This window comes from Phacochoerus africanus, chromosome 8 (assembly GCF_016906955.1).
Source record: "Phacochoerus africanus isolate WHEZ1 chromosome 8, ROS_Pafr_v1, whole genome shotgun sequence".
Classification (NCBI taxonomy): Eukaryota; Metazoa; Chordata; class Mammalia; order Artiodactyla; family Suidae; genus Phacochoerus; species Phacochoerus africanus.
This window is the reverse complement of record NC_062551.1, coordinates 91,748,179-91,775,325: the sequence shown is the minus strand read 5'-3', so window position 1 is coordinate 91,775,325 and position 27,147 is coordinate 91,748,179. Positions and strand designations below refer to the sequence as shown.

The window sequence follows — 27,147 nt, the reverse complement described above, 5'->3', positions numbered from 1 at the left end:
AAGTGTAATAAAATTCACTGAGTAATTTAAAAAAAAAAAAAGAAAGAAGGAAAAATAAAAAAGAACCTGACTAGTATCCATGAGGATGCAGGTTTAATCCCTGGCCTTGCTCAGTAGGTTAAAGCATCTGGCATTGCCCTGAGCTGTGCTGTAGGTCGTAGATGCAGCTTGGATCTGGTGTTGCTGTGGCTGTGGTGTAGGCTGGCAGCTGTAGCTCTGATTCATCCCCTAACCTTGGAACTTTCATATGCTGCAGGTGTGGCCCTAAAAACCAAAAAAAAAAAAAAAAGACACCAATTGATTGATTTAAGGAAGGTGTCACCGATACCAAATATAGGAGATCCCAGGGCTCTGGCAAAAGAGGGCTGAAATACAGGTAGCTACACTTAAGAAACAAAAATTAGATTTAAAAAGTGGCAAATAATGAAAGTTTTATATGAGGAAAATAAATGGGATGATGGCTATAAAGGGGTTGTTTTTGAAAATAAGAATTTCAGAATGATTTAACACTTGAAACTATGTGAGTGGATAATTTGATTTATAAGCAAAGATAAACAAGTAAGTTTTTTTTTGTCTTTTTTTTGTCTTTTTTTTTGTTGTTGTTGTTGTTGTTGCTATTTCTTCGGCCGCTCCCGCGGCATATGGAGATTCCCAGGCTAGGGGTCCAATCGGAGCTGTAGCCACCGGCCTACGCCAGAGCCACAGCAACGCGGGATCCGAGCCGTGTCTGCAACCTACACCACAGCTCACGGCAACGCCGGATCGTTAACCCACTGAGCAAGGGCAGGGACCGAACCCGTAACCTCATGGTTCCTAGTCGGATTCGTTCACCACTGCGCCACGATGGGAACTCCAACAAGTAAGTTTTTAAAAGTGATGGGGAAATACCTTCTTACACAAATTAAAAAAAAAAAAAAAAAAACTAAGACAGTAGACTTGCCTTGCAAGAAATGATAAAAGACATTTTTTAGAGAGAAGGAAAATTTATATAGTCCAAATTTACATTAAAAAAAGGAAGGTCAGAGAAGAAATAAATAAATAAAAGTAAAATAAAATCTTTCACTTTTTCTTTTTTCTTTCTTTCTTTCTTTCTTTTTTTTCTTAGGGCTGAAGGTGCAGCATATGGAAATTCCTAGGCTAGGGGTTTAATTGGAGCTACTGCTGCTGGCCTCCGTCCCAGCTATAGCAACTCCAGATCTGAGCTGCAACTGCAACCTACACCACAGCTCACAGCAATGCCAGATCCTTAACCCAATGAGTGAGGCCAGGGATCATACCCACATCCTCATGGATACTAGTCTGGTTTGTTACTACTGAGCCACAATAGGAACTCCTACTTTCTTATTCTTAATTGAACAGATAACTGCTCAAAACAATAATAGCAACAATGTATTGAGAGGTTATACCTTATGAATAGGTGAAATGAATGACAGCAAAAATGTAAAGGACAGGAGGGAGGAATTGGGAATACTTTGCTATAAGGTTATACTTTGTGAAGTGGTATAGAATTATTGAAAGTGAACTTAGATTCGTTGTAAATGTATACTGCAAAATCTAGGGAAGCCAATAAAATTTTTAAAAAAGTATAATTGATATAAGAGAAGAAAGAAAATGAAATATGTAAAATGCTCATTTAACACCATAAAAAAGGGAGTTCCCTTCATGGCTTAGTAGTTAACAAACCCGACTAGGATCCGTGAGGATGCAGGTTCCATTCTTGGCCTTGCTCAGTGGGTTGAGGATATGGTGTTACCGTGAGCTATGGTGTAGGTTGTAGACACAGCTCGGATCCCACATTGCTGTGGATGTGGCATAGGCCAGCAGCTGCGGCTCTGATTTGACCCCTAGCCAGGGGGAATCTTCATATGCCACAGATGTGGCCCTAAAAAGACAATAAATAAATAAATAAAACCAGAAAAAAGGAGTTCCCGCTGTGGTGCAACAGGATCAGCAGTGTCTTGGGAGCACTGGGATGCAGGTTCAATGCCTGGCTCAGTGGGTTAAGGATCCAGTATCGCCACAATCTGCTGCATAGGTCACAGCTATAGCTGTGGTGTAGGCTAGTGGCTACAGCTCTGATTCAACCCCTAGCCTGGGAACTTCCATATGCCACATATGTGACCCTAAAAAGCAAAAAATAAAAATAAAAAATAAAAAAGTAAAGTGATACGGAAAGATATATCATGCTAACACCAAGGAAAAGAAAACTAGAGTTGCTATATTATTTTTACAGGGAAGTAAATTTCAGAACTAGGAAAATCATCAGGAATAAAGGTGAAAGGGCTAATTTTTTAAGAAGACAGGACAGTCTTTAACACATATGCAACTAAGAAAAGAATGCCAAGATAAATAAGGCAAAAACTGATAGAACTGCAAGGAGAAGTAGACAAATCTGCTATTGTAGTGGAGTGCCTGACAGATCCAGCAGGCAGAAAATCAATAAGGATATGGTGGACTTGAACAGTACTATCAATCAACTGACTCTAAGAGTCATTTATAGAATACCCACTCAATAACAGCAGAACACACATTCTTCTCTAGCTCATATGGAACATTCATCAAGAAAGACCACATTCCGATCCATAACACACCTTAACAAATTTCAAAGAATAGAAATCATAGAAAGTATTGTTTCAGACCACAATGGAATTAAACTAGAAATCAGTAATGGAAAGATAGCCATGAAATCCCAAAATATGCGTATATTAAACTACATAATTCTATGTAACATGAAAATGAAATATAACTTATCAAAATTAGTGGGATGCAGTGAAAGCAGTACTTACAGAAAAATTTATGATACTGAATGCATAGAAGATCAATCTAAAATCAATAATCTATGTTTCTATCTTAGGAAAATAGAGAAAGAAGAACAATACAGACCTAGGACAAGCAGAAGGAAAAAATATTAGTAATTAGAACAGAAATCAATGAACTTTAAAATAAGAAATCAACAGAGAAAATCAAGGAAACCATAAAAGCTGGTTCTTTGAAAATATCTTTGAAATTGATAAACCTCTAGTGTGAGTAATCAAGAAAAAAAGAGAAGACACAAATTATTAATATCAGAAATGAAAATAGGGTCATTGGTCCCAAGGATATTTAAAGGATAATAAAAGAATATCTAGGCCCACAAATTTGTTGAATTACATGAAGCAGACCAATTCCTTGAATAATACTACCAAATCTCATGCAGAAGAAATACATTACCTGAATAGGCCTGTATTATGGAAATTGCATCAATAATTAATAACTTTCCAAAAAAAGAAAAGGCCCAGATAGTTTCACTGGTGAAATCTACCAAACATTCAAGGAAGAAATACTAATTTTCTACAATCTCTTCCAGAAAAGAGAAGCAGAGGAAATACATCCTAAGTGATTCTGAGGCCAAAATTACCCTAATACCCAAACCAGAAAGACATTACAAGAAAGGAAAACTATAGATCAATATCTCTCATGAACACAGATGTAAAAATCTTCAACAAAAGATTAGAATTAGATTACATAATGACAAGGTGGGATTTACCCTAGGCACATGAAGCTGGGTAAACATTAAAAAATCAATTAATCAGGAGTTCCCATCGTGGCTCAATGGAACTAATCTGACTAGTATTCATGAGTATGCATGTTCGATCCCTGGCCTCACTCAGAGGGTTAGGGATCTGGTGTTGCCTTAAGCTGTGCTGTAGGCCAGTGGCTACAGCTCCAATTCGACCCCTAGCCTGAGAACCTCCATATGCCACAGGTGAGGCCCTAAAAAGACAACCCCCCCCATAAAACCCCCAAATCAATTAATCAATCATATTAAGAGGAAAAAAAAAGAAAAATCATATGATCATATCAATAGATACAGAAAAAAACTTGGCAAACTCCATCATTCATTCATAATACAAACTCTCAGCATGCTAGGATTAAAGGGAACTTCCTCAACTTGATAAGAAACAACTGTAGAAAGTCGATAGCTAACATCATGTTTTACTGTTGAGAAACTAGATATTTTACTCCTAAGGTTAGAAACACTGCAAGGATGTCTCCTCCCACTACTGCTATTCCACTTCATACTGGAAGTCTAAGCTAACGCAATAAAGAGATAATAAGGAGTTCCCGTCGTGGCGCAGTGGTTAACGAATCTGACTAGGAACCATGAGGTTGCGGGTTCGGTCCCTGGCCTTGCTCAGTGGGTTAAACAATCCGGTGTTGCCGTGAGCTGCGGTGTAGGTTGCAGACGCGGCTCGGATCCTGCATTGCTGTGGCTCTGGCGTAGGCCGGTGGCTACAGCTCCTATTCGACCCCTAGCCTGGGAACCTCCATATGCTGTGGGAGCAGCCCAAGAAATAGCAAAAAAAAAAAAAAAAAAGATATAAAAGTATACAGATTGGGAAGGAAAAATAACTGTCTTTATTCACAAAGAACATAACTGTCTATGCAGAAAATATGAAAAAAATTGACAATAAACTTCTTGGAACTAATAAGCGATTACAGCAAGGTTACAGGATAGAAATAAACATACAAAAGTCAACTGTTTTCCTAAAATGAACAACTAGAATTTAAAATTAAAAACACAATACCATTAACACTAGCATTAAAAGAAAAAACCAGTATACTCAGACATAAATCTAAATGAGGAAAACTATAAACCTCTGACAAAAGAAATCAAAAGAAGCTTTTTTCTTTTTTTTTGTCTTTTTGCTATTTCTTTGGGCCACTCCCGCGGCATATGGAGGTTCCCAGGCTACGAATCGGAGCTGTAGCCACCAGCCTACGCCAGAGCCACAGCAACGAGAGATCCGAGCCGTGTCTGCAACCTACACCACAGCTCACGGCAACGCCAGATCCTTAACCCACTGAGCAAGGGCAGGGACCGAACCCGCAACCTCATGGTTCCTAGTCAGATTTGTTAACCACTGCACCACGACAGGAACTCCAAAAGAAGCTTTGAACAGAGAGATATTCAATGTTCAAGAACAGAAGACTTTAAACACTGTTAATTGTCGGAGTTCCTGTTGTGGTGCAGCAGAAATGAATCTGACTAGTATCCCTGAGGATGTGGATTTGATCCCTGGCCCCGAACAGTGGGTTAAGAATCCAGTGTTGCTGTGAGCTGTGGTGTAGGTCACAGATGCGGCTTGGATCCTGCATTGCTGTGGCTGTGACATAGGCCTGCAGCTGCAGCTGCCATTCAACCCCTAACCTGGGAACTTCCATATGCCGCCAGTGCAGCCCTAAAAAAAGATAAAGTTTATATAGAGAGGCAAAAGAGCTATTAGCTAACAAAATAGGGAAGAAGAAGAACAAAATAGAGAACTGACACAATCTGACTTCAAGCCTTTAAAGCTACATTAATCAAGATTGTGTGGTGTTAGCAAATGAACTCATATATACACCAATGGAACAAAGTAGAGTCCACAAATAGCTTCACACAAATACAGTCAATCAATCTTTGAGAAAGTGGCAAAGGCAATTTAATGGAGAAAGATAATCTTTCCAATAAATTGTGCTAAAGCAACTGGAATCCACATGTAAAAAAAAAAAATCTAGACACAGATCTTATACTTTTCACAAAAATTAAGTCAAAATGGATCATAAACCTATATACAAAAAGGAAAACTATAAAACTACTAGAAGATAACACAGAAGAAAATTTAGATTACCTCTGGTTTGGCAATGGGTTTTTAACTATAATACCGAAAATGATCTGAGAAAGAAAAAATTGATGACTTCATTAAAATTTTGACTTTATTAAAGTTGAAAACCTGTGCTCAATGAAAGAAACTGTTAAGGGAAGAGAAGCCACAGCTTGGGAGGAAATATTTGCAAACCATGTATCTGATAAAGAACTTGTATCCAAGCATACAAAGAACTCTTAAAACGGAACAATAAGGAAACATACACACCAAATAAAAAAATGAGCAAAAGATTAGAATAGACATTTCATCGAAGATATATAGATGGCAAAAAGTACACAAAAAGCTGCTCAATATTATGTGTTATTAAGGAACTGCAAACTAAAATAGTAATAAGATACTACTACACAACTATTAGAATTGCTAAATTCAAAAAAACTGACAATACCAAATGCTGACAAGGATGCAGAGCAATATCATTGCTGAAGGGGATACAAAATTATACAGCCACCTTGGAAGATAATTTGGCAGGCTTACCATTGGATAAAGCAATTGCGCTCCTGGTTATCTGCCAAATTGAGTTGGAAACATATCCACACAAAAACTTGCACATGAATGTTGGTAGCAGCATTATTCATAACTGCCAAAAACTGAAAGCAATCAAAATGTCCTTCAAGAGGTAAATGTACACAAACTGTAGTACATTCATACAATGTAAAATTACCCAGCATTAAAAAGAAATGAGGAGTTCCCGTCGTGGCGCAGTGGTTAACGAATCCGACTAGGAACCATGAGGTTGCGGGTTCGGTCCCTGCCCTTGCTCAGTGGGTTAACGATCCGGCGTTGCCCTGAGCTGTGGTGCAGGTTGCAGACGCGGCTCGGATCCTGCGTTGCTGTGGCTCTGGCGTAGGCCTGTGGCTACAGCTCCTATTGGACCCCTAGCATGGGAACCTCCATATGCCGCGGGAGCGGCCCAAGAAATAGCAAAAAAAAAAAAAAGAAATGACTTAGGGGTTCCTGCTGTGGCGCAGGGGAAACGAATCTGACTAGGAACCATGAGGTTGCATGTTCGAGCCCTGGCTTCACTCAGTGGGTTAAGGATCCAGCATTGCCGTGAGCTGTGGTGTAAGGTTGCAGATGTGGCTCAGCTCTGGTGTTGCTGTGGCTGTGGCGTAGACTGGCCACTGTAGCTCTGATTAGACCCCTAACCTGGGAACCTCCATATGCTGCAGGTTCGGCCCTAAAGAGCAAAAAGAAAGAAAGAAAGAAATGACTTATTGGAGTTCCCATTGTGGCTCAGTGGTAATAAACCCAACTAGTATCCATGAAGACACGGGTTTGATCCCTGGCCTTGCACAGGGGGTTAAGGATCCAGTGTTGCTCTGAGCTGCAGTGTACGTCACAAATGTGGTCAGGATCCTGCATTGCTGTGGCTGTGGTATACACCAGCAGCTGCAGCCCTGATTCAACCCCTAACCTGGGGACCTCCATATGCTGCAAGTGCGGCCCTAAAAAGAAAAAAAAAAAAAAAAGAAATGACTTTTCAAGTCTCAAAAAGACATGGTGGAATCCTAAATATTGCTAAGTGAAAAAAAGCCAATCAGAAAAGAGTACATACAGTACAATTCCAACTATACATATTTTAAAAAAGGCAAAACTATGGAGACATTAAAAAGGCCAGTGGTTGTCAGGGGTTTGAAGAGATGAGATAAAAAGGTGGAGCACAGGGAATTTTTAGAGCAGTGAAACTACTCTTTGATAATGTAATAGTAGCTACATGACATTATGCACTTGTCAAAACCCATAGACCTGTATATAGAAAGAGTAGCTCTTAATGTAAACAGTGGACAGTAAATTAATAACTGTTGACAACAGATTAGTAATAGTTTATCAATACTGGTTCATTAAATGTACCACACTAAATCAAAATATTAAAAATTAGAGAAATCTGTGTACAAGGGACAGAAGGCATATAGGAACTCTCTATATTATCTGCTCAATGTTTTTGGGTTTGTTTTGTTTTGTTTTGTCTTTAAGGGGCTGCACTGGTGGCATATGAAAGTTTCCAGGCTACGGATCAAATCTGAGCTGTAGCTGCCAGCCTATGCCCCAGCCACAGCAATGTCAGGCCGCATCTACAACCAAAACCACAGCTCATGACAATGCCAGCTCCTTAACCCACTGAGCAAGGCATGGATACTAGTAGGGTTTGTCACTGCTGCGCCACCACAGGAACTCCGGCTCAATTTTTTTGTAAATTTAAAACTGTTCTAAAAAATTAAAACCTATCAATTAGAAAAATCACTCAGTGAATCACTGAGTGAAGCAGTGTAGAAAATGGTCTGGGAGTTCCCGTCGTGGCGCAGTGGTTAACGAATCCGACTAGGAACCATGAGGTTGCGGGTTCGGTCCCTGCCCTTGCTCAGTGGGTTAACGATCCGGCGTTGCCGTGAGCTGTGGTGTAGGTTGCAGACATGGCTCGGATCCTGCGTTGCTGTGGCTCTGGCATAGGCCGGTGGCTACAGCTCCGATCCAACCCCTAGCCTGGGAACCTCCATATGCCAAGGGAACGGCCCAAGAAATAGCAACAACAACAACAACAAAAAGACAAAAGACAAAAAATAAATAAATAAATAAAAATAAAAAGAAAATGGTCTGAAAGTGAACTAGAGGAAATGCAGGCAAGAACACCAGTTTAGAGGTTATGGTAATACCAACTTTCTCTCCCATCAACAGCATATATAGAGAGTACATTTATGAACATCTTTGCCCAAAATGGGCATTATTATTGGTGAAAAATAATTTATTCTAGTTCATACTTATTTAATGGCTAATGAGCGGGAACATCTTTTCATAAGATAACTGACCATCTATATTTCCCTTTTATGCCATTTGTCTTTTTTGAGGTGTTTGTTCTTTCCTTGATTTACGGATCCTTTGAGTTTAACACATTTTGTATTTTATCACAACTTAACAAATACCTTTTGAATTTTATAACCATCATTTTTTCTTTCTTTTTATGGATGCACCCATGGTGTATGAAAGTTCCCAGACTAGGGGTTGAATCAGAACAGCAGCTGCCAGCCTATGACACAGCCACATCAATGCCAGATCCGAGCCACATCTGCAATCTATGCCACAGCTTGTAGCAACGCCTGATTCTTAACTTACTGAGTGCGGCCTGGGATTGAACCCACATCCTCACAGACACTGTGTTGGGTTCTTAACCTGCTGAGCCATAAAGGGAACTCCACAGCTGTCATTTTGAATCATGATTTCACCAACATACTATAACTTACTCATTGTTTAAAACCATGTATTAGTAGATTTTTCTACATCATGAATTCTCTCCTTTGAACACATTCCTAGAACTAGAAATACTGAATTGCTGACTGAAAACACATTTTAATACTTTTAATGAAAGAATATTATCAATTTATACTGCCATCAGCACTGTGTTAAAATACTAGATTCATCACAGCATATTCACAAGCACTAGGTATTATAGTATATATTTGCTAATTTAGTAGCATAAACATTTCTTTTTATTAATTTGTACTTTATTGGTGAAAGCCAATACTTTCTCAAATATTTACTTGTTTTGGGAGTTCCTGTAGTGGCACAGTGGAAACAAATCCAACTAGGAGCCATGAAGTTGCAGGTTTGATCACTGACCTTGCTCAGTGGGTTAAGGATCCAGTGTTGCCATGAGCTGCGGTGTAGGTGGCAGACGCAGATCGAATTCCGCGTTGCTGTGGCTGTGGTGTAGGCTGGCAGCTACACTCCAATTCGACCCCTAGCCTGGGAACCTCCATATGCCACAGGTGTGGCCCTAAAAAGCAAAAAACAAAAAAACAAAAACCATCAAAAAAACCCGAAAAAAGCCATTTACTTGATTTTTCTCAAGAAATTTTGGTTTATATTCTCTGCTCATTAATCTAAAAGAATATAATTTTTTTCTTTGAATGCAATAACATCTATATGGATATTTTAACTAATAATAAACTAGCCCTTTGTTGTCTCCATTTGCCGCACATATTTTTCATTTTCCATGGCTTCCTTTTAATTTCAGCTATATGGAAAATTTAACTTTTATGCAATCTAATAACTTTGTTTTGTGAAGTCTATCATTTCTTTTTTTTTTTTTGTCTTTTTGCTATTTCTTGGGCCGCTCCCGCGGCATATGGAGGTTCCCAGGCTAGGGGTTGGATCGGAGCTGTAGTCTCCGGCCTACGCCAGAGCCACAGCAACGAGAGATCCGAGCCGTGTCTGCAACCTACACCACAGCTCACGGCAATGCCGGATCGTTAACCCACTGAGCAAGGGCAGGGACCGAACCCGCAACCTCATAGTTCCTAGTCGGATTCGTTAACCACTGCGCCATGACGGGAACTCCGAAGTCTATCATTTCTAAGCTTAAGTGATTATGTCCCATTGAGCAGTTTGAAAATTATAATTTTTTTTTTTTGGTCTTTTCAGGGCTGCACCCGTGGCATATGGAGGTTCCAAGGCTAGGGGTCGAACCCGAGCTGTAGCCACTGGCCTACACCACAGCTCATGGCAACGCCGGATCCTTAACCCACTGAGCAAGGCCAGGGATCAAACCTGAAACCTCATAGTTCCTAGACGGATTTGTTAACCACTGAGCCACGACGGGAACTCCGAAAATTGTAATTTCTTTGTGTTTTTCCATGATTCAATGACTTATATTTAACTTATTAATCTCATAAACTTTAACTTGTTTACAATAATCACAGCTAACATTTATTAATGTCCACTCTAGGACAGGTGCTATTTTAGGCCCTGTTTACATATGCAAATTTATTTAATCATTACAACTACTTTCTATGAGTTAGATACTTTTAGGATCCCAATTTCACAGATGAGGAAACTAAGCCTCGACTTGGTTAAGTAATTCAGCTAAATCACACAGGAAATACATCTGGCAATACCTGGCTATTAAGTAACATGGTCTGACTCCAGAGCCTATTCTTTTAACCACTACATTATACTGATACTCAATTTATCTCAATGACATTTTTTAAATAATTTTTTAAAATTTTCCCACTGTACAGCAAGGGGGTCAGGTTATCCTTACATGTATACATTACAATTACATTTTTTCCCCCACCCTTTCTTCTGTTGCAACATGAGTATCTAGACAAAGTTCTCAATGCTATTCAGCAGGATCTCCTTGTAAATCTATTCTAAGTTGTGTCTGATAAGCCCAAGCTCCCGATCCTTCCCACTCCCTCCCCCTCCCATCAGGGAGCCACAAGTCTCTTCTCCAAGTCCATGATTTTCTTTTCTGAGGAGATGTTCATTTGTGCTGGATATTAGATTCCAGTTATGAGTGATATCATATGGTATTTGTCTTTGTCTTTCTGGCTCATTTCACTCAGTATGAGATTCTCTAGTTCCATTCAACGACATTTTTAATAAATAATTCCTTTAAATCAATATCCCGAGATATACCATAATGGAAAAGAATATAAAAAAACAACGTATAGGGGTTCCCTTTATGGCTCAGCAGTTAATGAACCCGACTAGGATCCATGAGGATGTGGGTTCGATCCCTAGCCTCACTCAGTGCATTAAGGATCTGGTGTGTTAAGTGTGTCAAGGATCGGTGTTGCTGTGGTGTAGGTCGCAGATGTAGCTCAAATCCCTAGTTGCTGTGGCTGTGGTGTAGGCTGGCAGCTGTAGCTCCTATTTGACCCCTAGCCTGGGAACTTCCATATGCCGTGATGTGGCTCTAAAAAGTAAAAACAAAACAAAACAAAACAACCAATGTATATATGGATAACTGAATCACTTTGCTGTATAGCAGCAATTAAAACACTGTAGTCTTTAATGCCTCCTTCACTGAAATTCTTTTCGCAGGGTCTCAGACTATTTAGTTTGTTCTTCTGATTTGTCTTTTTATAGTAACAATACATGGTTTTAAATACTGTAGCTATCAAACGTACTTTAATGTTTGAAAGTTGTAGAGTATGTGTTAGCATAATTCTGGAAAGAATATTGATTACTTGAGGGAAAATGCAATCTTAATACAATGATATCCTTACCATACACTGGCGTCTTTCCTGGCAGGATGACAATAATGAGTTGCAGCCCAGAGTAGGTGTTCTTGAGATGCCGGAACATGGGCTCCACGCTGTCTGCCCCTTGCGCATATTTGCAGAAGCAAGGCTGGCCCTGGATAGGCATCCCTGCATCTTTGGAAATCTTACGCAGCTGGTCCGTGAAACCCCTAGAAGGAGAAATCACTAAAAATAAAACCTTTGCCTAGTCGCCAACACCTACGAAGTAGTAATGGAAAGTATGGGAAGGGAATGGAGAAAAAGGCAAAGGTCTGTGTGCTCCATATATGAAGAGGTCACCAGACTACTGATGTTAAGGGCAATGGTTGGTCAGTAATCCATTTCGCAAACTAAGAACACTAGTATATAGTTATGTGCCATTTTGTAGTTTACAAAGGGCATGAGTAATAAAGTGTGCTGGTTAAGAGCTCAGCTCTAGAATTAGCACAACAGGTTCCAACTCTATTTCTGCTGCTTATAAGCTACAGAAGTTTAGGCAAATTTTTCCAGTTTCTCTCATCTGTAAAATGATTACTTTCAATATAGGATTGGCATGAAGATTAAAAGAGATAATACATGTAAAGCATTTAGCACACTGCCTAAGACATGATATAAAAACTTGGTAAATTTAAGCTACTGTACATTTTATAATTTGATCCTGACAAAATTCATAAGAAAGTGGTTAGGTATTATTGCCATTTTATAGATCAGAAATCAATTTCAGGGAGAGTAAGTACTTGATTGAGGTTAAATGCTTAAATAAATGGCAAGAGTCAGAACTATGACCTAGTCCAGAATTTCTTCCTATGATATTACCTATCTGAAACTAGGATAGCAGGAAAAAGATTCTGTCCTCAGAACCAATTAAAAAAAAGAAAGAAAGCATTTTAAAAAAACAAATGAGGAGTTCCCATCATGGCGCAGTGGTTAACGAATCCGACTAGGAGGTTGCGGGTTCTATCCCTGGCCTTGCTCAGTGGGTTAAGGATCCGGCGTTGCTGTGAGTTGTGGTGTAGGCTCGGATCCCGAGTTGCTGTGGCTGTGGCGTAGGCCAGCAGCTACAGCTCTGATTAGACCCCTAGCCTGGGAACCTCGATATGCCACGGGTTCGGCCCTAAAAAGGACAAAAAGATTAAAAAAAAAAAAATGAGGCAGGCGGCACTTTAATGTACTTTTATGCATACTGAAAAAACCAGAGATTAATAATTTCATATTTAAACACAATTCTGCATTTAGCGTAGGATAAATAAGTAATAATGTTGGGGTTTAACAATCACTTTATTTGTTTTTAAAACACATATAGTCCTAAGTCAAGGATCTGAGTGATCTTTGCTCAAAAACACTGATTCCCTCAGGACAGAGATGAAGTAGGAATTCTTCTCCTTTTCCTTATTAGTACTTAATTCAAGAAGTATGAAGTTGAATATTTTCAGTTAGCTTGAACAAGAGCCATAAGCCCAATGATTATGAGACTTCTATCAAGCCATGAATAACAAATGTAAAATGAAAAGAATAACTTGAAGCTTGAAAAACAATTGGAGGTGTTTTCTTTGGTCTCTGGAGGTCAAGTAAGATAATCGCAGCACTGTATTTAACTGTCTCCATGACATTTTACTTGAAAGCCAGGGGATAAAAACTTTGGAGAAAAAAATATGCTAAGTGAACCGTAAGACATAAATTTAGAGATTTGGAACTAATAAAAAGAAGTGAAGAGAATTAAATGGAAAAAAATTTTCTTGCACAAAAGAGGCAAAGCAAATTTTGAACTGACCTGGTGTAACTGATCTCTGTGTCTCTCAAGAACTATTCATTATGGGCATAATTTATAGAATCTATTAGGGCAGATTGATATTAGACAATAATAATTTTCTTAAGAAAATCAGATTCTAGAGGAGAGATAGGAAATTTACACAAATCATAATTCTATTTTACAGAGGAAGTGACAAGTACAAATGGTGAGGATATTGATAAGCTACTATGTTTACTATCATGGATTATTTCCAGCATCACAAATCACAGAAGAGTATAGAAATGAGACACTTTCAGTAAAGAGAAGCCTAAGTGGAAATGGAAAAAGATACTAGAGAGACAGAGGGAATACGGTGCTCAGTTTCTTTGTCCAGAATTTATGGAAATGGAGAAAAGACTTAAGAGGCAAATGAAAAAGTTTAAATGTCATACTTATTTTTTATTGTTGTTCTTGTTTTTTTTTAGGGCCACACCAGTGGCATATGGAAGAGTTTCCAGGCTAGATATCATACCAGAGCTGCAGCTGCTGGCCTACACCACAGCCACAGCAACACCAGATCTGAGCCATGTCTGCAACCTACGCCACAGCTCACAGCAATGCTGAATCCTTAACCCACTGAGTGAGGCCAGGGATTGAACCTGAGTCCTCATGGATACTAGTTGGGTTCGTTACCATTGAGCCACGATGGGAATCATATTGACTTTTAATGTTATTCTTTGTCAAAGAGAAGTCTAAAAGTTTTAGAATGGGGTGGTCACAAGTGGAGCTGGTATTTTCTTCACAATAGGACGACTTCTTACATAAGAGTAACAGCAGAAGCCCTTGAGACTGCTAAAGCCCCAAAGACTTGAGAGTCCCAAAAGAGAGGAAATAGAGAAGAGAGGAAGCCAAGGTGATAAAAAGAAACCAGGGAGGCAAGGATGGAGAAAATGTCAAGAAGGTAGTCACATGCATCCAATGCTGCACACATGTGGAGAAAAATAATGGCTGAAAATAGAATTGATAAGCAGGAGATTCCATCGTGGCTCAGCAGTTAACAAACCTGACTAGCATTCATGAGGCTGCAGGTTCGATCCCTGGCCTTGCTTAGTGGGTTAAGGATCTGGCATTGCCGTGAGCTGTGGAGTAGGTTGCAGATATGGCTCAGATCCTGTGTTGCTGTGGTTCTGGTGCAGGCTGGCAGCTACAGCTCTGATTGGACTCCTAGCCTGGGAACCTCCATATGCCATGGGTGCATCCCTAGAAAGACAAAAAGACAACAATAACAAAAACAAAAACAACAACAAAAAAAGAATTGATAAGCACAAAGATACTGAAGATCTTTCAGGAACTAGTTTCAGCAGAGCCCTAAGATTTCAACAAAGAAGAGAGAATGGAGGCCTGGAAGCCTGAGAGAATAAGTCAGATAAAATGAAAACTGAAGATTTTTTTTTGTTTTCTGCTGTGCCCATGGCATATGGAAGTTTCCAGGTCAGGGATCGAAACTGCACCACAGCAGTGATCCAGGACCCTAAAGCGATAATTCTGGATCTTTTTTTTGTGTGTCTTTTTTTTGCCATTTCTTGGGCTGCTCCCGCGGCATATGGAGGTTCCCAGGCTAGGGGTCTAATTGGACCTGCAGCTGCCAGCCTACGCCAGAGCCACAGCAACGAGAGATCCGAGCCGTGTCTGCAACCTACACCACAGCTCATGGCAACGCCGGATCATTAACCCACTGAGCAAGGGCAGGGATCGAACCCACAACCTCATGGTTCCTAGTCAGACTCATTAACCACTGCGCCACGATTGGGAACTCCAATAATTCTGGATCTTAACCCACTGCACCACAAGGGAACTCCTTTGGGGATTTGTTTTAAATTTAAACAGAAGATTGCTGATCACTTAGATGTTGAGGGAAAGAGTCTGGAGAAAAAGTAAACTGATGAAGATAGAGGCCAAATTTTGGAAAGTAAGGAAGTGAAAATGAGAAGCTAAATGACTTTTTCAAGGAACTCAATAGAGAAATAAGGTGTTATTTGATCCTCACCCAATAAAAAGGTATTTATTATCTCTATTTTTTTTTAAATTTTATGGCCACACAAAAAAATGGCATATGGAAGTTCCTAGGCCAGGGATTGAATATGAGTCCCAAATGCAATCTATGTTTCAGGTGCAGCAATGCTGTATCCTTTAACCCACTTCACTGGGCCAGGGATCAAACCCCCACCTCCACAGCAACCTAGGCCCCTGTGGTGAGATTCTTAACCCACTGTGCCATAGCAGGATCTCCTATCTCTATTTTTAAAAGGTGAAAACTGAAACATAATGAGATTAAATTATCCATTGTAATAAAGTTAGGAAGTAGTAAATCTGGGAATTAGACATATCTGCCATCAAAAGCCAATGATATTCCTGCTATACCACCTATGCTAGTCTTATTAGGATGCCTAGGAGAATGAATCAGTGATTTCAATATGACCAAAAAATTCAGGAATCATCATCAAACTATGGAAAAGAAACATTTTTAAAGGTCCAGTGATTAAATATACTTCATGTTGAGGCAACATTGGTTAGAACTTTAGCTGAGTGATTTAAAATTGAAATATAAAATTTAAACACAAAATGGTCCCAAAGCAAAACTAATGAAAAGCCTTACTTCAATATTTCTTCTCTGCACTGCCTCTGTGTGGCAAAACAAGCTATAGCCCACATTTTGATTTCAACTCCTGTGTGGAATTGTTTCCCTCGCATGTCCCATACTCCGTGGCTTGGTGTTGCTACTGTCCGATTCTACGGAGAAAGAGAACAAAGTAAAGAAGAACAAATACTTAAGATATAATTTATTTGAATGAGCTGAAAATGAGTACATCAAATTGCTAAACTGATATACACGTGGTATTCTACATGGAGCAGGCTGTTCTAAATCAATGTTATCTTTAAAAAATAAATTCATTTATTTTTCTTTTTACAGCTGGACATGCAGTATATGGAAGTTCCCAGGCTAGGGGCTGAATCTGAGCTGCAGCTGCTGGCCTACACAACAGCCACAGCAACACTGGATCCTTAACACACTGAGCAAAGTCAGGGATCGAACCCACATCCTCATGGACATTATTTCGGGTTCTTAACCTCCTGAGCCACAATGGGAACTCCTTTAATTTATTTAAAAAATTTATTTCTTGGCCACTCTTGAGGCATATGCAACTTCCCAGGCCAGGGACTGAATCCAAGCTGCAGCTGTTACCCACACCACAGCTGTGGGAACACCTTAACCTATGCACAGGGCCAGGGATCAAACCTGCACCTCAGCAGCGACTGGAGCTACCACAGAGACAACAATAGATCCTTAACCTGCTGTGCCACAGCAGGAACTCCCTAAATCAATACTTTATATTTTTATCATAGATAAACAAAAGTTCTACTAAGCTTAAGCAGACACTCATCCTGAAACAAACAAAAAACACTGCTGGAACAATAAACCACTTTCTAAATTCCAGACATAGCTAGGATGCCCTTCTCTCCATACCCAGGAATGTTTAAAATTATGTTTATAATTTAAAAACTCTCAAGAGGTTTTACCCGGCCTCCATACTGGAGCATAGGTGCTGGAAGTACACGTCCGGTTACGTGGGCCATTTCATCCCGAACTTTAAATTGAAACTCCTGAACAAATGGATCTGTTTCATAATTTGCACTTCTTACCTATCAACAGAAAAAGTTTGCAGGGTTACTTTCAAAATTCCCCCAAATCCCCTGCTTTAGAAGTCTCTATTTTTTTTTTCTTCACAGTGTAATCAAAGTTTTATGATAGGTTTAGATAATGGACCCTAACTATAGAGCAGAGAATCTTACCTGGGCACCACCAACCATGAGTGGACTGCAGGAAGCCTGTGAACCTCTTGGTAATTTATAGAACATTTAAATGTACTAGGTTGAATAATAAGAAATTTCAACTACTTATGACTCATGAAAATGGTAATTTTATGTGATTAAGCCTAATATATTTTGAGGAGGGTGGTCTAGAGATTGCAAGAGAAATATGTGACCTAAAAATGGTTAATTACTTCTAATTAGAGGACCTAGACATATTAAAATTTATTTTATGTAGAGTTTGACAGCAAATATTAATAATCCTAATGCTTTTTTCCCCTAAATACTTGATTTACAACTTATATAAAAATCTACCTAAATATATATATTTTTTTCTTTTCTTTTTTTTTTTTTTGGCTTTTGAGAGCCACACCCATGGCACACGGGGCTTCCCAGGCTAGAGATCTAATCGGACCTCTAGGTGCCGGCCTACACCATAGCCACAGCAACGCCAGATCCGAGCCGTGTCTTCGACCTATATCACAGCTCACGGCAAGGCCGGATCCTTAACCCACTGAGCAAGGCCAGGGATCGAACTGCAACCTCATGGTTCCTAGTCAGATTCGTTTCCGCTGCGCCACAACGGGAACTCCCTACCTAAATATTTTCAAATAAAATATGGTACATTATAAAATTTACTTGAGAGATACAGTTGAGACAGACAAAAAAGCCAGTATGAGATACTGATTATAATTTTTACATAATATACCAATAGATGAAAAGATAAACAATTTATTGTAATTCAGTGTAGACTTGGATCTCAAAGTGTAATTCATGGTTATAGTGTACTACAGTGTGTTTTTCAAAACATAATCTATTTAGTCTGAGGGTAAAGGTCAAACATGGTTACAAAAAGGCGGCAGAGTTCAAGTCTTAGAGTAACAATCTATTAAAAAACACTATTTAATCTAAATACGGAAAAAGAATCTCCCCACAATAGGCAGGAAAAGTTGTTTTCTAAGTTATGTTGAGGTGCATCCTTTCTTTAAGCTTAAATGCCATTCATTTCTGTAAGTTTACAAAGAAAAACAATAACCACTATTTACCAAGATGTGCTTGGTGCTAAATGTTTTATAATTTTCATAATAGCCTTGTGACTATAAAAGTAAGTTTTTGATAATTTTTATTTTATAGAGGATAAAACTAAAATTTAGTAAAGTTCGGAGTTCCCGTTGTGGCTCAGTGGTTAACGAATCTGACCAGGAACCATGAGATTGCATGGTCAAGACCCACTGGTCTTGCTCAGTGGGTTAACGATCCGGCATTGCCGTGAGCCATGGTGTAGGCTGCAGACACGGCTCGGATCCTGCGTTGCCGTGGCTCTGGCGTAGGCTGGCAGCTACAGCTCCGATTAGACCCCTAGCCTGGGAACCTCCATATGCCGAGGGAGCGGCCCAAGAAATGGCAAAAAAAAAAGACAAAAAAAAATTTAGTAAAGTTAAATGACTGGCATAAAACCATATAGCTAAGCAAATGATGTATAATCTGAAACCATGTACCTTCTGATTCTAGTGTTCCTCCTACTTACAATCACTGCACTAGCCTACCAGATGTTATAATGATAATAACACAATAATAGTAACAGTAAGTGAGTAAAGAAGTTAAGACTTTGAAACCAGAGTTGCTGGATTCCAAAGCTTACGCTTCTAATCACTGTACAATATCATTTCTCCTTACAGAAAAGCTGTAATAAACAAGTTAGATTTTATCGGGATTTTATAGAGATAGTGAGATTTTATAGAGATAGTGAGAGAGTGTAGGCTCTTAAAGGTTTTATAGAGATAGTGAGAGAGTGTAGGCTCTTAAAGGTTTTAAAATTTTGTCATATTAGATCAGAAAAAAATCCATGGTTTGAATCAACCTATGTTTTCTTAATTAAATATCATGTAATAACTTACTCTTGGCAAAACTGTAAGGAAGAAAAGGCTTGTTTTTGTTTGTTTGTTTGTTTGTTTTGGTAACTGGCTTATAAAATGAAAGATCCAGTTCTGTAGCCCCTTTACAATAATCTTTATTTTTTAAAAACTATTTCTGGTCATGCCCACAGCATGTGGAAGTTTCCAGGCTAGGGACTGAACCCACACCACGGCAGTGACCTAAGCCACAGTGACAACACTGGATACTTAACCCAATGAACCAACAGGGAACTCCTTCAACAATCTTTAAAATTGCTTCTCAAAGTGTTATTAAGTTGTTTTGGGAAATATTCATATTTCTAGGCTTTTTTCTTCACTTGGGCAGTTTACATGGTATTCAAGAAAAAGTAAGATCTAGCTGCCTTTATTTTTCATTCTGCCTTATTCCATCCGTTTTATGAAGTGGTATTGATATCTCTCTTTTTTCCCCACTTAGAAGGAGACAGCTTAGAGACTCCATATGGTTGGAACTGTCTCATATTTATTTTTCTTCTCTTTTTTGGCCACCCTGTGGCATATGGAAGTTCCTTAGACCAGGGATGGAATCCGAGCCAGAGTTGCGAGCTTCGCCCCAGCTGCAGCAATGGTGGATCCTCAAACCACTGTACCCGGCCAGGACAGAACCCACGTCCCACTGCAGAGACACTGTTGATTCCATTGCATCACAGTAAGAACTCCTCATTTTTCTTTATTCATCCTGTATAGTCACCAGTGCTGTTACCGGGGTTAAGCAATCCTACTTTGTGTCTTAAGACGTTCACCACTGCTAGTCATAATACCTTGACTTTTCTTCCTCTTCCTTTCCTCTTTTAGGTAAGAGTTCATAAAGGTCCAGTTCACTAAACTGAAACATTAGTTATCAGAGAATCTGTTTTGGATATAATTAAAGAGTTGAGTGGTTAAATCAGAAGGATCTAACCCTTATCATAGAACCTGCTAAAGTTTACCCCTAGAATACCACTAGATTACTTCCATAATCTCTTTCAATTACGACAGTCCATAAAATGGTAATAAGGTATGAGTTGATAAGGACATGGTTCTTTAGTAGCTTATCCAAATACATTTCTAATTTCCATTTCTAGGGTTAAGTACTAACCAATCTGCTAATTTCCTCTTGTCTATCTGGTGCAGATCTTGCTGTTGCTTTGATCATAGTGGAGGTTTGATTGTCTGTTAGCTTCTTGATACATCGCTGCCCTGCCACAATGTTACAGACCTACAAATGGAAAAAAGTTTTGTACTAGATGGATATATATACATATTCTATATATACATACATATATAAAGTATATATAACATACAATTATATATTATATAATATATAGATATATGTATTTTATTTTATTTTTTTGTCTTTTTTAGGGTCGCACCCGCAGCATATGGAGGTTCCCAGGCTAGGGGTCGAATCAGAGCTGTAGCCACCAGCCTATGCCACGGCCATGGCAACGCGGGATCCGAGCCGAGTCTGCGACCTACACCACAGCTCACAGCAACACTGGATCCTTAACCCACTGACGAGGCCAGGGATTAAACCCGCAACCTCATGGTTCCTAGTCAGGTTCGTTAACCACTGTGCCACAATGGGAACTCCTAGATATGTGTATTTTAAATGTTGAGTGCAAATTACATGTGAGATTAAATTTTAAAACCTACTCCATTAAACCACTTCTTTTAAATATCATGTTAAGTAAAAAGGCAGCAAATGATACTGCTTTATAATTAGGTAAAATGTGCACTGGATAAAAAGGCTTAAAAGAAGTGAACCAAAATGCTAACAGTGGTTACATTTAGAGTGGTAGGACCGTGGATAAATTTTTTCCCGTATTATTTCAAAACTGAAAATTTAGAATAAAATGAAATTTAAAAATAGTTAAATCTTCAAAATAAATGTGAGAATATAAAATAAGTTACAGGTCATTAAAAAATTCCAACAGAATGATGAAGAAGAGGATATTAATAAGTAGGCTAAATACATTACTTCTAGTGGCAGATAGGTATGTTTCTGCTCCTGTCCCACTTGCAGACAGGGAAGATGTGGGTACTTCAGCTGAAGAGTATACTTTTCTCTGAAATACTGTGCTACTGTTCTCTCCACGGTTTGGCCATTTTCTAACTGTAAAGGAAAGCTGGAAAAAAAAATTACACATTAACAACTCTTATCTTATTATGAGCCAGCAAAACTCCCAATCCATTAACTAGAGCAAGCTGCCGCACATCATCTCTGCTCTGACAAACACCAGCTTTTCTTACGTTTGATGACTGGCAGGCCTTCTTGTTACATTACAAACACGATATTTCCGTCTCATTGTTCCACAATGAGTCACTTCAACCTTCAGACCTGTTCCCAACAAGAAAAACTGAGATTACAGAACTGTCATACGTAAAATATTTACAACTATAAAGCCTGTTCACTACTTTAAATACCCAAATTCTAAACAGACAGAAAATCTGTGATACAGGCAATGTGACAGTAACAAAAGATTTTATATACAACATGGTTAATAATGGTTACAATCATGATGGACCTAACTCCAAGCCTTTTCCCTATTCTATCAAGCTGTTAAAAAATAGTATCATAAAATTCACAGGGCCTGTAGATCAAGGGACAAAGTTCTCCAATAATAATAATAATACCCCTCCCCCCCCCCGCTTATAATGTAGGTTTTTATGCTGGGAGAGGGAAGGAGCAAAGGAAAAGGAGTTGCAATAATTTGCAAGATATTCTATAACCTTCAAAGTACGTGATATTTGAATAGTCTAGTCATCACACAGTGACTGAAGATCAGAATTTCATAGAGCTCAAGAAGAAAGTCCTTCAAAGATTTACAAAGCAAGAAGAAAAAAAATCCCAGGCCCTTTTAACAGAAGTGGAGTGATGATTTTGTTAAAGGATAATATAGTGACATTCTCTTTTACTACTGACTAATAGAAATCAAATGCAACCAAAATAATTCCTAAACCAGGCGATCCAGATCTTCTTACAGAATCAATGACTCCTTTGAGCATCTGATGAAAGCAATACATTTTCAGAAAAATGCACATACACATAATTTAATATATGACTTTAGGTGTTCTTGGATCGTGTGTCCATCTGTGGACCCTAGGAGTTTGAGGATCCCAGACCCACTTTAGAAAGTGAAGCCATGAGCTTTTAAACCATTGGCTGAAATTCTTTGGGATGAATTTTCCTAGGCAGTGGTATCCAAAAGAATTTTCTGCAATGACGGACTGTTCTACATCTATGCTAAAATCACTAGCAATATGTTTGTTACTTAGCACATGAAATGTAGCTACTGTGAATGAAAAATTGAAATTTTGATTAAATTTCAATAAACTAAAGTTTACATAGCTACATGTGGCTAGTGGCTACCATATTGGCCAGTGCAGTCTTGGAGCTACCCAGAGAACAGTTAAACAGATACAGTGGCTACTGGTCACAGATAAGTAACTCCATTTCCAAGGCCTATACTTCAAAGGAAGAAAATCTAAAAAGGGGTAGATGGAGGACAACTTTTAGCTCCCTGAGAGTAATTCAGTTATTACTTTTGTATTATTTTCCTTTTATATCTGTGTATCCCATAGTACAAAGGTTCTCAACAAGTGACTGTGCCATACAGGGAACATTTGGTAATGTCTGGAGAAATTTTTGATTGTCATGACTGAGGAGTGCTACTGGCATCTAGTGGAGCCTAGATTTAGGATTGCTTGGATCCAGGGACACTGCTAAATTATCCTGCCATGCACAGGACAGGACTACCTCCCATCCCCAACCACAGCAAAGAATTATCCAGCCCAAAATATGAATAGTGCCAAGGGTGAGAGACCCTGATATACTATAACGTATTTTTCCATCTACTAACTGCAGTACCAAACACAAAATTCAATTATAGTAATATTTTCTTTTGACATATCAGCATAAATTAAGATGTTAAATGGACACAATGTCACTGTACCCAGATTAGTAATGGGGTTTTCTTGAGAAGTACTCCTAGATGAATTAGTAAGAAACTTTTTATTTGTAACTATCTTTATAAAACTAAAATTTCAGATCAGTTAGAGCATTTACTATGCCTCTATATTATAAATGAGACCAGAAATTAAACTACTACCAAGAGAAGGCCTTTTAAGATGGAAATAGCAACAATATTAAGTAAGCAAGATGTAAAAAATTGTTTAGGGGGAAAACATGATAGAAAAATTTGAAGCAAATTTCTGTCATCTATACTCTTTAAAAAAATTGTTTTCGGAGTTCCCGTCGTGGCTCAGGGGTTAACGAACCCAACTAGCATCCATGAGGATGTGGATTTGATCCCTGGCCTCGTTCACTGGGTCAAGGATCTGGCATTGCTGTGAGCTGTGGTGTAGGCTGCAGATGTGGCTTGGATCCTGTGTTGCTGTGGCTCTGGTGTAGGCTGGCAGCCACAGCTCCGACTGGACCCGTAGCCTGGGAACCTCCATATGTCACAGGTGTAGCCCTGAAAAAGACAAAAAGACTAAAAAGAAAAAAAAATTTGTTTTCAAATCTTCCCCTTGATTTAAAAAAAATTATCAGTAAGGTTTTACAAGCCTTCTAAGTAAGTTTTTATCAAAAGCAAGTTGATACACTTACATACATATGGTACTTTTACCATACACTTCCCCCAATATTTCTGCTATTAACCATGATAAATTATTTCATAAAGAAACCACTCTAGGCTGGGGGAAAAATGTAATTGTAATGTATACATGTAAGGATAACCTGACCCCCTTGCTGTACAGTGGGAAAATAAAAATAAATAAATAAATAAATAAATAAAGTTTTCATATGTTACTATAAAGAAAAAAAAAAAAAGCCACTCTAAAGTTATCATTAAATATTTAGGAAGAAGTTCAACTTGAACCAAATGAATATTGTACTACTCATACAACTATTTAATAGTTATCATCAAATTCCTCATGCCAACTAAAATGTAATCCCAAATTTATAGCACAGAACATGTAACTTTGATTCTCTTACATTACTGAAGTAGGAATACATGATGTACTTTAAAGAGCCCTCTTTAAAAAAAAAAAAAAAAAAAAAAGGAAGAAAAGCCTTCTTGACTTTGGAGAAAAAAATACATCAGTTTGTCAGTTAGATCCAACTTAGATTTTTCTACCCCAAATCAGTAGTCATAGGTACCTAAGGATTAGATCCAATCCAGGGGTTAGCAAAAGCTGGAAATTTAAAAAATGGACTAGATAATTCTCTGCCAAGGTCCCTCCCCAAACCCTCCATCCAACCAAAAAAATGTTTTTGGGTTTAATAAATCAAATATTTAACCTATAAACTTGGCTTTACCTTCACTATAACATCAACTTTATAATGCTTTCTAGTCATTTTTTCAGTCATTTCTTTGGCCCCCTGAGCAGTTGAAGTTAAGATCGAGTCCATGCTCTTCGGGCTGCAGTTGAATCCTTTTGTTCTGTACATCTTGTATTTTCTGTGATAGAGTGGTGATATGAGTTGATTGCATAGTTACCGCAAAATAATTAAGTGACTTCATGATATCAGAGGTGGTAACTAAGCAGCAACTCCACTGGAAACCATGGCATTTAGATGATCACACATTAATGGTGGGTAATGCACCTCCCAACAATACTAACTGCATTTAATACAGATTATGAAAGGACAATGGTATGGTTGCAATATAAGAATACATAACACTTTCTTAAAACAAATAACTTGAGATAAATGGATGCTTATTTTCGAAGCAGGAAGATTTTCCTTTCAATGTTTTATTGTAATGACTCTCTCTCTCCTGATTACTGAATGACAAAGAATAAATGATTACTCGAGCAAGCAGGATGCATTCAGCTAAACTAATTGATTTGGGGAACTGTAAGATGTTCAGAGAACAAACTTCAATGCTTCATTCAAACCACAAGCTGAAATTACCTGCAACAAATAGGCAAAACCTTAAAATGAAACATAATTATTTCTATTTAAGATGCAACACTTACTATAAATAGAATTTATACTATTCATTCTAAGAGGATATCTAATTTCTCTTTGTATCTAAATAATAAGGAACTAAGTACAGTAGAGTTACATCTTATGTGAGGATTAGATTCTAAAGTCATGAACAAGGCAAGGACTTTATACAATCAACATTACTCCTGAAAAATCCCTTAAATTGCTGATAAAGTACAGCATATGTGGGTTTGCACATAAAACTGTGTTTGTATATAGAAAGGTACAAATATACAGAGTAAATATATATAAAATGTAAATCTGAGAATACAACTGAAATTAATTTTTTATTTTTCTCTTTGGAAGAGCATGTAGAGATGAATTTATACTAGTAAAAAACACACAATGCAACACCACTGTATAAATTTTAGCTACTAACTAAAATAGGCAAGATCAATGGTCAATTGAATAATGTATATGAAATAACTAAGTTTCAACTCTAGAACAAGATATGAAACAGGCTAGCTTCATATCCATAAAACTTACAAAGGAATAAATATTCTGCTAACATTTCAGAAAAGTAAAGAAATTATTATATTAGCATATGTTCAAAGAATGGCTCCAATTATGAAGCAATAAGTTTTTGGAACAAACCTCCTATTTTCAACAGTATCATAGAAGCATTTTTCCATGGGATATTCTCATACCTTCAGCTAGTAAGGGAAAGTATTAACAAAGAATTAGCTAATATCAATACTAATGCCTTTACTTGGTATTTCTTTCATTGAAACATTACCTAAGATGTTATGGTAATGAATTTAATGTGATATTTTAGACCTAATCTATACTTTTACTGATGATGTTACATGAACAGATTTTAACTTAAAAGAATTTCAATAAAAGTTTGTTATATTCATGCACTTTATAGTTAAGTTGTCCAAATGCTAATTAATTCACCTTTTATCTCTTTGGTGAATTTTACCCGATGAGAATCAGTCAGAGGTCTTGGTTGTTCATCAATATTATGAATGTCAAGAACTTCACACATGAACTGAATTACAGGTTGTGCTTTGTAGAAGGCAGTGGCAGAAACTAAGAAGAAAAACACACATAGTACAAATTAATGTTTCCTTTAAAAAAATGAAAAACTTGATCTCAGGCTCCATGATAATTAACTACTTATAGAGTTAAAATTACCCTTTTATGTATACCTATATACATAGGTAATTCCAAAATTAAGCAGTTTCAATTTATTTGTTTGACTGGAAGACAAATACAGTAACAGAAAAGTGTATTACAGTTTTTATAATCTCTCTCTCTCATCATGGGTAACAGACTCATTCCCTTCCCTACTACATGTACAGAGCAATGTTCTGGCTATGAGACAAGGTCTGTAAGGAGACAAGGAAGCCCAGGGCACCTTAGAATAAGAAATGGTTAGGTATTATTTCTTAAACAAAACTTCTGTGTTAGCTCAGAAGGCTTATCTATTCTAGCGAAATGTCTATCTATTCCCTGTCTGGTGTAGACTTGAGAAGACGGTGGCATTAAATGTTACTAGTACTAATCCAAGCTATAAGTAGTAACAGTGAGGGTATCTGCCCAATGTTATCCAGCTACAGTCAGCAGCCTTCTAAGAGTTAACAAGTATGATTTCTTAATCTTGGGTTTTGGAACTAGAAGAGCTTCACCAATAATTAGCAGACCACTAGCATTCATTTCTTAAAACACATACTTACTGACTGCTATTACGTACTATAAAGGCACTGGAGATATAGTGAAAAGTAAAACCAAAACAGACAATAAGCTACATGCTACTGTGTTATTTTTCTTTTTCTTCTGTCTTTTTTTTTTTGGTATTTCTTTGGGCTGCTCCCACGGCATATGGAGGTTCCCAGGCTAGGGGTCCAATCGGAGCTGTAGCCACCAGCCTACACCAGAGCCACAGCAACGTGGGATCCGAGCCGTGTCTGCAACCTACACCACAGCTCAC

General features: G+C 38.1%; 1 protein-coding gene across 5 annotated transcripts in view; it reads right to left on the bottom strand.

The window, feature by feature from the left end:
• The window catches only part of LOC125134260 (protein argonaute-3), a 141,701-nt gene that overhangs the window by 35,455 nt on the left and 79,099 nt on the right, over positions 1-27,147 (bottom strand). For all 5 annotated transcript variants that reach the window (XM_047793328.1, XM_047793330.1, XM_047793329.1 and 2 more), the window contains 7 exons: positions 26,112-26,246; positions 21,473-21,560; positions 21,201-21,348; positions 20,319-20,438; positions 17,016-17,138; positions 16,093-16,226; positions 11,693-11,877 (listed from right to left, as the gene is read on the bottom strand). In XM_047793328.1, coding sequence (XP_047649284.1) covers positions 11,693-11,877; positions 16,093-16,226; positions 17,016-17,138; positions 20,319-20,438; positions 21,201-21,348; positions 21,473-21,560; positions 26,112-26,246 — 933 coding nt within the window. The remainder of the gene's footprint in view (positions 1-11,692; positions 11,878-16,092; positions 16,227-17,015; positions 17,139-20,318; positions 20,439-21,200; positions 21,349-21,472; positions 21,561-26,111; positions 26,247-27,147) is intronic.